At 39.5% G+C, this 11,181-nt stretch overlaps 1 protein-coding gene across 1 annotated transcript; it reads left to right on the top strand.

The window, feature by feature from the left end:
- The first annotated feature begins 5,910 nt into the window (after positions 1–5,910).
- On the top strand, positions 5,911–9,304 carry LOC139739885 (testis-expressed protein 36-like). Its single transcript, XM_071650488.1, has 4 exons — positions 5,911–6,001; positions 7,254–7,394; positions 8,107–8,187; positions 8,930–9,304. The coding sequence occupies exons 1-4, from the start codon at positions 5,951–5,953 to the stop codon at positions 9,257–9,259; spliced, it is 603 nt and encodes a 200-aa protein (XP_071506589.1). The 5' UTR covers positions 5,911–5,950; the 3' UTR covers positions 9,260–9,304.
- Positions 9,305–11,181: the final 1,877 nt, after the last annotated feature.

Below are 11,181 nucleotides of genomic sequence, written 5' to 3'. Positions count from 1 at the left end.
GACCAAAAAGCTTGCACAAGGTTTACTTAAGGATTGCCCGATATGGCAGCAATGAATGCATGCAAATGCATTCCAAGTAGGCCTATATTACCAAGTATTGAACTTCTGTGGGTGAGGTACATATAATGTTCAGTGCGAACCTTCCATATAACGAATACGAGTACTTTCAAAACGAAACTCTTGTTACAACGAAATAAAAGATGTGGTCCTAAAAGCATTGTCTCTTATATCTATATTATATATAACTTAACAAATGAACGTCAATTTCCATAAATGTTATCAATTTTCCTTACAGTCAATCGCCTGTTTATATACAATAGACCAGTCAATAAAATTTATTCGAATCAATGCATTCTTACGTAGCATCCCCTATTGCAACTGATTGATAATTGGTAATCAGTTGCAACATTCAACTTCTATGCGTACGTCTATGAAAAAGGCTCTTACTGACCGCCAGAAAGCTTACCAGAGGATTGCCAGAGACTTGCCTGACATAGCGACAACAAACACATGAAAAGTATACTCCAGTTGCTGAAATGCATATAATAAAGCCCGTAACTAGGGTGTTTTTTTTTTGTTTTTTTTTTTGTATGGGAGGGCTCAGAATTACAAAAAGATAGTAGACCATACACTTCCGGGTTTAATCAACTGTGGATTTTAAAGTCGAAATGCAACGAATTCATACATCTGTAATGCTGCCAACTATAGAGCCTATAGAGGCAAGAAGCTATAGGCCTACGTGTATACTGAGATTTCTCTGAATTTCATTCAAAATGAAAGAAAAACAAGAACAAAACAAAAAAGAAAACGGAAATGAAACGAATACATAAACACACACAATGCTAGTGAAATTGGTACCGGTAAACAATAATCACAATACAGTACTAATGATAACAATAGCTAATACACCCTGTAATGCAAACACACTCACGAGACTCTTCGAAAGACATAAATATACATATATGCATCATACTCCTGAATTTAGAAACTCCAGCAATCTTTACGACCATATCCACATACACACCATGGGCGTCACCAGGGGGGGTGCGTTGGGTGCGAACGCACCCCGCTCCAGAACCTTAAAAAAAAAAAAAAAAAAAAAAAATCAGTCTGCGAGCGACCTCAACGCCGGACGCTAAATAATTATTCTTTTCTATTGTTTTTTTGCACCAGGGACACACACACACACACACACACACACACACACACACACACACACACACACAAATCGCACCCCTGGTTCTGGCAGCACTGATTTTATACATATCTATTAGTATTCTACAGTGTTTACTATTTATCGACCGTATTGTACATCCGTACCATACGGAGCACTTATACACGTTTGCATGTATACGTGTGCTACTTACAAGTACGTGAATGTAGGGTCTATGTACGTTACTTCTGACCAATCCATATTGCCAGCCCAAGAGCGAGCCTTAGCCTCATAAAAAAAAAAAATGAAGGGGCAAGCATATTTTAGTTTTGTCCCCCCCCCCCCCATATTGATAATTCCCGAAATTAGAAGATTTTCTTGCTTTTGAAAGAAAACAAAAATGTTGCCCCCATAAAAACATTGGAAGGCAAGCGCACCATTTGCCCCACCCCACATAATCATAATTTCCCGCGATGAAAAGATTTTCTTGCTTTTTTGTTAGAATTCAAGAAATCTGTCCAATTATTTCACCCAAAAGCAGTGGCGTAACTACGGAGGGGGGGGGGGGGTGCGCCCCCTCCCAATCCGCTGGTTAAAAAAAAAAAAAAAAATTACCGAAATAGTAGTTCAAGTGTTAGTAAACTGCTTTTGAATGAAAGGGTGATCCAGAAATAAGATATTTTTCTATGATTTCTTTTAACCATAACTAAATAGGTATATAGTGTGAAACATTGTTCAAAAAGCCTGGCCCCGACAAAAGATTGTGATTCCTGGTTGGCATTCTGCATATAAGCAGGATGTGCGCAGTGTACTCAGTACATCCGAACGAAGAGTCGCTACAATGTTGCGCAATGTGATGTAGAATGTACACCTTTGTACCTTAAACTTCGTTATATCAAAGCTAGATCGTTGATTTTGCAGTGTTGCTTTACATACTAGTCTATATAAAAATGTCTTGCATTGCCAATAAAAAGACTTGACCTGGGCTAATTCCTAACTTTTCCATGTATATAATACATACACACAAACAAACACGCAATTAGTTTAGGGATACTCTAAAGTGCAGATTTTGGACATCCTTTCCCCGCTTGGTCACTTCGACGTCACCTCGCTGGTCATACCTCCCCCAGTCATGAACATAAACCCACACCCTTGACTACCAGTGGCGGATCCAGGGGAGGGGTGCACCGGGCGTCCCCCCCCCCCTTAATTTCCAAAGCAAAAAAAAAAAAAAGGAAAATAGCTGCAAACGGCAGTTTTTGGACAGTAAAATGTCAAAATTTTCAAGCTCGCTCGCTCCTCTCCCTCGCATTTAGTCGTAATGCCATTCTCCTGAAGTTGCTGCCAGCAATTGCCGGCAGTTGCGCCTGGTGCGCCCCCCTTAATTTCCAAAGTGAAAAAATATAGCTACAAACGGCACTTTGGGGACTGTAAAATGTCAAAATTTTCAAGCTCGCTCGCTGCGTTGGCTCGCATTAATTGTTATGCAATTCACCTGATGTTGCTGCCAGTAATTGCCAGCAGTTCCGCCCGGTGCCCCTCTCCCTTTAATTTCCAAAGCGAAAAAATATGGCTAAGAACGGCAGTTTTGGGACTGTAAAAAGAAAACTTTTCAAGCTCGCTCGCTCGCTCGTATTTAATTGTTATGCAATTCTCCTGATGTTGCTGCCAGTAATTACCGGCCCCTTCCCTCCTTTATTTCCAAAGCGAAAAAATATGGCTCCAATGGCAGTTTTGGGACTGTAAAATGTCAAAATTTTCAAGCTCGCTCTCTTCGCTCGCTCGCATTTAATTGCTATGCCATTCACCTGATGTTGCTGCCAGTAATTGCCGGCAGTTGCGCCCGGTGCGCCCCCCCCCCCCTTAATTTCCAAAGCAAAAAAAAAAAAAAAAAAAAAAAAAAAAAATGGCTACAAATGGCAGTTTTGGGACTGTAAAATGTCAAAATTTTCAAGCTCGCTCGCTCGCTCGCTCACTCGCTCGCATTTAATTGTTATGCAATTCTCCTGACGTTGCTGCCAGTAATTACCGGCAGTTGCCATAGTTGCGCCCGTTGCGCCCCCCCCCCCACCCCTCCTTTATTTCCAAAGCGAAAAAATATGTCTCCAAATGGCACTTTTGGGACTGTAAAATGTCAAAATTTTCAAGCTCGCTCGCATTTAATTGCTATGCCATTCACCTGATGTTGCTGCCAGTACTTGCCAGCAGTTCCGCCCGGTGCACCCCCCCCCCCCTCAATTTCCAAAGCAAATAAATATGGCTACAAACGGCAGTTTTTGGACTGTAAAATGTCAAAATTTCCAAGCTCGCTCTCTTTGCTCGCTCGCATTTAATTATTATGCCATTCACCTGATGTTGCTGTCAGTAACTGCCAGCAGTTGCGCCCGGTGCGCCCCCTCCCTTAGTTTACAAAGCAAAAAATATGGCTACAAACGGCAGTTTTTGGACTGTAAAATGTCAAAATTTTCAAGCTCGCTCGCTCCCCTCGCTCGCATGTAGTCGTTATGCCATTCTCCTGATACCGCTGCCAGTAATTTGTCGTTTCACACCGTCATTCCATAGTCCATTTATAGGGGGTGCAACCCCCTCCGGCACTTCCACACCCTCCCCCCACCCTTGCTCGCTCCCTCGCATACTACCCCCCCCCCCCCCCCCCAAGATGAAATCCTAGCTACGCCGGTGCCCTTTCCCCGCTTGGTTTCCCTCAAAAAAACAGTAAAAGTCTAAGGATTGAGAGCTTCCTATATTCAAAAATAATGTCTGTCCAAAAAATCACGTAAACATTTAGTGTCAAAACGCACCCCCCTTGAAAAAAAGCTGGTGACGCCCCTGCACACGTATACGCCTACAAAATAATTATGTAGCTTGGTATTTGTTTTAAAAAAAAATCGAGCTAAAACGTGAACAAGCTGTCATCTGTGCCCATTTACTGAAGTGCAATGTTCGAAAATCATTTTGTAATGATCGAGGGGTTCCCATACCTTATTTCGCCCGTATCATTTAATACCATTCGCATCTTGTTTGCCTCGCATCTGGCAATCCTTGTTCCCCGAATTTAGAACTTCACGCTTCGTCGCTCTTGCTTCCGAGTTCTGTGAGTATCGCGATCGGTCGCTCGCCTTTGCTCGCTGCACAACACGGACGTACTGTGTACTGTATCTCTGGGAGAGCCCCCATTGTGTACACGTTACCATGGCGAGTCTACTATTGTGACGTAAGCGTGTTTAACAAGCATACAATAAAGCGCGTGAAACCTCACGACAACTGTCACAGAAACTTTCGAGGAGAAATCCCAGTTTGGAGCAAATGATTAAGCACTGAGTGGGACTGTGTGAGCAGCAATTTGCACCAAATATTCGAAAAGTTGTTGGGTAAGTTTTGAAAGGTTTGTAGTTCGTAAAGTCTGGAAAGTTTGACGAAATCATAACGAGAAACTTTGGCAGGCAGCTATTATAATGTGCGGAGCACGGTGTCGCCGCCGCGCCACTTACCGGGGTGTTGATAGTTGGTGCCCGGAGCTCTCGGCCAAGGAGGGGCGTTGCGGGCCGGGTTGATCCTTGATCGATGTAATAATATGTATGATTGGTAGCATCTGTAAAGGAAGGGTATTTCTATTTGTCGCCTGTCCCCCACTAAATTGCTATTTTTTTTTTTACTAATATTAATAAAGGTTATGCCATTTATGGGAAGACTTCCTTTTGAGACATAACCCTTGCTCTAATTGTAGCATAACCTTTGGTTATTTAGTTTATTAACGTTAATATTATTAGTAAAAAGAAGGGGGGGGGGGAATAGTAATTTATTTATTTTGTGCAAATTAGTGGGGGGGGGGGGGGGGGGACATAAGGAACTCTTTCCCAGATTTGTTTGCAAGAGTTGGTGTATAGGTGACAGAATAATCAGCATGTTGATTGCGGTCACTAACCAGGAAGAAGACGATACGTCTAGGCTCATTCATAATTCTTTCCTCTGCGTTGGGCTGCAACAACTGGAGAATATTTTGCGTAAGTACATTGTAACGTTACATCGTATGGTAATTTTTTTTTTTTTTTTGACAGGTCTACTCCATCATGGCAATGATATGTGACTCATTGTGAGTAGACACTATAAATCCAGAACTACTCTAGAGCCAGAGCAGAGGATCTTTCTAGCTGTAGAAGTGAGAACAGGACTTGAACTACAGAACTCTCTGGCCCGAATTCACGAAGGTGGTACAAATGAAACCATGGTTTAAACCATGGACAAAAACCATGGAGCGCCAAGTGTCGCACGGAATATTTCGTTACGGAATCAGTCTTTTCATCGATGAAATGATTATTTTGTAACAAAATGACAGCATTTTTCAACTACATAAACATTTCGTCCATGAAATTATAATTTCGTTAACGAAATGGTCATTTTGTCGACGAAATGACCAATTTCGTAACAAAATATTCCGTGCGACACTTGGCGCTCCATGGTTTTTGTCCATGGTTTAAACCATGGTTTCATTTGTACCACCTTCGTGAATTCGGGCCTTTATGTCTTTGTAACTTTGTTCGAACTGATATTTTAAATGATAAATGTTTTACAGATGAAGTAGTGTCTACATGTTCATGTAAACGCAACAGCGACCCCAAAAAGCATGTGTTACAGCACCCTGCAACGGGGTTAATGTTCATGTAAATCCAACCTAATGAAAATGTTGTATCATTCTACTTTTTACAGCTATTCTGGCATCACTGAGCAACCTTTTTAAAAGAAGAAAAAAAAAAAACACCTGTTGACTTGTTGCCAGAAGGATCTGTGCTTGCAAGCATGCCCAAGTCACGAGCAAACGCCCCCTCCACCAGTGAAGATGGCATCTGGGTATGTATGCAATGCCAATAATTTACACATTGCAAATTCTCACTAGATTCGTAAATCTGACAGCTAGTATTCTTTTTAAAAAGGTTTTAAATGCTGAACACTTGAAAAGCCATGTAAAAGACATTTTATTTGCAAAATTCAAATACTACAGCTGTAGATGTTTTTACACTCATGACACCAAATTTAAGATGAACTATTATAAATGGATTCCAAGCAAGACTACAGGTAACACATGGAATTACTTCCTACTGTGCTGGACTTAAGAATTGGTAAAAGGAGCCAAGTACACAAGGATCCCAATTCGTAATAAAATTGCAACTACACAAAGCTGCAATAATGGCAGCAACTGTGGTAGCAACTCAGGAAACATGATTGTTAATTTTCCATTTGATAAATTATCTTATACCAAGTTAGATTTATGAAACTCATGCTTTTCAATGAAATAGTACACATTGGTGGTTCTGTTTCAGGGGCTGTACAGTACTGGTTGAGGTGGGGATTCATGTTTTTTACATTCCTAAGTGAGATAATGAGAAACCTCTTATGAAATATGAAAGAGCATGTAATTTTAAGAAGGATTCAACGTTTATTTGATGAAAATTGGTTTTCAAATGGCTGAGATATCCAAAAAAGTGCTAATAATAAAAGGCGACATGCCACAACTTTATTAGGATCTTTGTTTCACCTTGTTTTTGGATGTCTCAGCCATTTCAAAACCGATTTTCATCAAATAAACTTTTGATACCCTTTAGAATTGCATGCTCTTTGACATCTCATAGAGTGGTTTCTGAATATCTCACACAACATTAAAAGCTAAATCCTCACCTCGACCAGAACTGTACACACCCTTTAAACTGCAATTTGTCAAATCATTTTAGCTAAATGTAAGGTGAATTCATAGCACCTTTATTGAGCTTAACTATCAACTGTTTTGTTCGAGATTATCAATTAGTAGGAAAAATGCATTGGAAAGTATTAGCTATCAGTATGATAAGTGAATTTTTGAATAAAAAAAAGAATATTAACCTCATATTTCTTTTGATTTTTATGTAAATCTTATGACTTAAAATGTTTTCAATATATTTCTGTCTCTTCCTCAAAATTGTAATGTCTATTGAATCTGCCCGTCACATTTGCTTATCAATTGATCCTAAACTAGCGAATAGAGAAGTCATTGACGACATGTACCAAGTACAGTTGCGACGAAGAGTAAACATTAAATGTAATTGTTTGTTAAATTTTCCCAAACCAGTTCCAAACCAGAGGCTGGTCAGCAGCGCCCTCAATGAGAGACACGTCCACGACGACGGGATTGATGCTGAGTACCAAGTTCAACGAGGACGTCTCAAACAAACCTCAACCCCCTCCACAGCCTTACAATGACCTTTCCGAGGTAAATCATTCATCAAAGGTTAATATCTCCACCAAGGAGGTTATATTAAATGTGGATTTTTGTTTGTTTGTTTGTTTGTGTGTTTTTTGGGTTTTTTTTTTGCAGGCATTGATTAGTCTGTCTGTTCAAAAATATCTCAAAAAGTTGTAATCGGATTTGGATGAAATTAGCACAGAACGTTGGTAATAATACAAGAAACAAATGATTAAAGGTACATTTTGGTAGTGATCCAGATCACCATCTGGATACAGAAATTAAATTTTTTGTAAGGATTCTTTATCACTGGCATATACATGTAGGGACAACAAACCAGAAAATTCAATCTGTGCATATTTGAGGTTTGCACATGTGCATACTCGAGGCACAGTAGGAAGCTATAAGGTGGAGACACAAAGGATTCTTTATACATGTAATTTCGTTCCTAGAAATTCTGTAGTGTTAACTTAAAAGGACTACAATATCTCTTTCATTGTCGTTGAGTGCAAAACTGGCTGCAGTCGGACAGCATTTACCTTGTCTGTTGCTCGGATCTGTCCTGTTGATGAATTGGAGTTATGAGCTTTATGGGGGAAAGACAAATCATGGGAGTTCTACTGTGGATGGTTGTGATTTCATCATGGTTTCTCCATCTTGTGAATGTAATAAAATCATGATTCTCTTAATTTGCTGTTTTTGTATCTTCCCTCCCCCCCCCCCCCCCACACACACACAGCGGAGTTACTTGCATTCCAATCCATTCTCCATGCACGACAACAGGCATTCCTTCCAAAGCCACGGTGTCTACTTTGGTCATGTAAGTTCATATCATATTATCAATTTTTCTAGAAATTCTTAGCAGTATTCCAAATAAAGACTTGGAACACATTTGCCATTCACAGTACAATGTACATGGTGTCAATTTTATCAAGTGTATATAGGCTTTGTAATCCATAATCCATTATTTGAAGTGTACTGCCAATTGCCATAATCAAAAGAACATCTTCAACAGCCACCCTTCGCCCTTTGAAGGCTACTGTGGTGGTACTATAATTTGCAGTACGTATTGCATATGAAGGCCAGTAAATCAGTCAAAGCAGTTTCATTATCCATGAAGCACTGGTGTTTTGATTCGATTAATTTTGCTCGTGTAAAAAAGTGTCCATGCTGAGCAGTAATATGCTACATACATTGCGGAAGTTTGTATAGAGTGGATTTAGCAGATAAAGAACTTCATATTTCTTGAAAAGAATTAACCCAACATTGTAATGTTTCTGATGAATCCACGAAATTTTTTCCAGAGAGCAAATTGCAGTACTCCGAAAACTACAGGACAAAAAACAAAATCAAAGCATAATTACGACATTGACAAAAGAGTGTACATTACTTAATTCATAACCGTGGTACTTAGATATCTATCAAATAGACACAGTTTTGTATTTTATGATCATGAGCCAATGGTTTTCATTAGTCAGCTGCATTTAGAATGGACAATCCAATATCATATCGAGAGAGATCTTCAATATGTTTTGAACAATTCATCTTTGATGTGATTTCAGGGGTTGGGAAAGCGCCTCGAGCATGGATCCAAGAGGCAGCACAACTCCAAGGACTTTGTGACGTGGAACTCACCAGACAGGTGTTACCAGACTGACTATCAGGCTGAATATGAAGGCAAGCCAACCAGGCATCCTCCATCCCACCGCCGGTTCCCCCGTACCTTCCCAGAGCGTGAGGAGGGTCTCATTGACGTACCCACCAGCACTACCCACATGTACCAGCCACCAATGGTGCCTTATGCCACACCCACCCAAGTGTTGGTCTCCAGTAAGGAGCCCCACCTCAAACCCAATCCCTGGAAATACTCGTACAAGGCGTATGTGAAATAAACTGTCTCCGCGTAACGTGATGTGCTGCTTAAAGACAATTCATACACAACAGAAGCACTGTTTCATGTGCAGTTGCCTCTGTGTACATCAGGAACAAAGGGCTACTGAAGTCCATAAGATTGCATTGATCAGCTTTGGTCCGAGCTGAGACATTGCAATTAACAGCCTTCATTGATGTGTCCAAAGTCGTTCATAATTTGCCTTAGAAGGTATTCTTCAAGATCTTAAAAAACAAACAAAAAGGCTTTGGCACAATTGATGCAATAGCTTGAATGGTCTATGCAAGAAGAAGGTACTGCTGTTGATAGCTGTAAGCCTACATGGTATGTATGACAGAGAGAATAGTAACAAATTGACATGACATTTCTATAATTTCTATAAATTACACTACTTTTAGAACAAAAGTAAGTCAAGATTATACATGCAGTTTGAATTCTTGGTTTGTTATTTGGATGTTAATCGTGTATTCAAAATTATCCTAGGGATAATTAATCATGTGCCTTAAGTCATGAGCTGGTCTTTGAGTGCTATTTGAATGAAGTTTGGATTTCTGTAGGATCAGTGCCATTTCTTGCCAAGCTTGTCGTCATGTAAACATAGTGGATACCACGTTTGTAATAATAATACATGTACTACAATGGACTCCCATTATAACGAAGTCCTTGGGACTGGCAGTTTTCTTTCATTATATTGAAATTTCGTTTAAATCAACAATAAAAAACATAGAGCTGATAATGCTACAGCCTAAATTTTTATTTCGTTGTAACCGGAATTTCGTTATAACCGTGTTCGTTATAACGGAAGTGCCCTGTAATAATGGTGGTTACTTGAAAAGCCCGAATGTCAGGTTTTCTAAACAATTAATTACACATGCCATGATTCAAAGGAACAGAGGAGCAAGTGAAACCCCCCATGAGTGTTTGACTATTGGTACATGAAATTAAAGGCATCTGCTGAAGAACATCTATAGATTTGGGGTTGGTTTGCACAGTGTGATGGAATGGTTTACTCACACAGTCAGTAATTGCTATTTCATACAGAGGAATGTACCAGGTATTTATCCATGTAACTCCCGCTATTACAAAGTCCTTGAGACTGGCATGTTCCTTTCATTATTTGGAAATTTTGTCATAGCTGAAGAAATCGAGTACATGTATATCAAGTATAATTAAGTAAATTTTGGGACCCAATTTTTTTACTTTGCTATATAGGTCTCTCAATATAGTGAAATCCTTGGGACTAGCAGTTTCCTTTTGCTATATCAAAATTTCATTGTATTCGAACAAATAAAGTGTATAAACATATCTAGATGATAATTTTTGGCCCTGAATTTCTACTCATTGTATCAGAAATTTCATTATAACTGTGTCCGTGATGGGAGTGAATTGTAATAAATGTTCATTATAACCATGTTCATCATAACAGGAGTGCTCTGTAGACTGAGGTTGACTGGCAGATGAGAATTAACTCTTTACGGACTGCCATCTCAAAATTCCATAATATTATATGCAGTCAGGTTGCTCATGGGAATGAGAGGCCTAGTAACCAACATGAATTGAGTGTTCATGCCCTTCTGGGTCTCAGTTGATGAAATCATGAGTCAATCAAGATTTGTGACAAGGTTAATAAAATTCTGTGCGTCTCTTATGAATATATGAACACATTTGTAACCTTTATGCTATCAAAAATACACACATACAGGATGTATGATGCACCAATAAATTCTGATATACATCTGTAAACGTGTACCTACTTACAATGGTATCGTCTCAGTCATCATGCTGGGTAGATATTTTAGAACTTTCATGTGCATGATTACCTGTTGAAAGTGGAATAGTTAATTTGACCGTCACAGAGACAATCTCGAGTATTTTTTTGGGTACATTTATAACATACTCTTTTCTTGTTCAGTGCCAACAATA

This window comes from Diadema antillarum, unplaced genomic scaffold (assembly GCF_040938485.1).
Source record: "Diadema antillarum isolate AM-2024a unplaced genomic scaffold, OU_Dant_1.0 seq00000821_RagTag, whole genome shotgun sequence".
Taxonomy (NCBI): domain Eukaryota; kingdom Metazoa; phylum Echinodermata; class Echinoidea; order Diadematoida; family Diadematidae; genus Diadema; species Diadema antillarum.
Note: the sequence above shows the minus strand (reverse complement) of the source record. Positions and strands in the feature narration are given on the sequence as shown.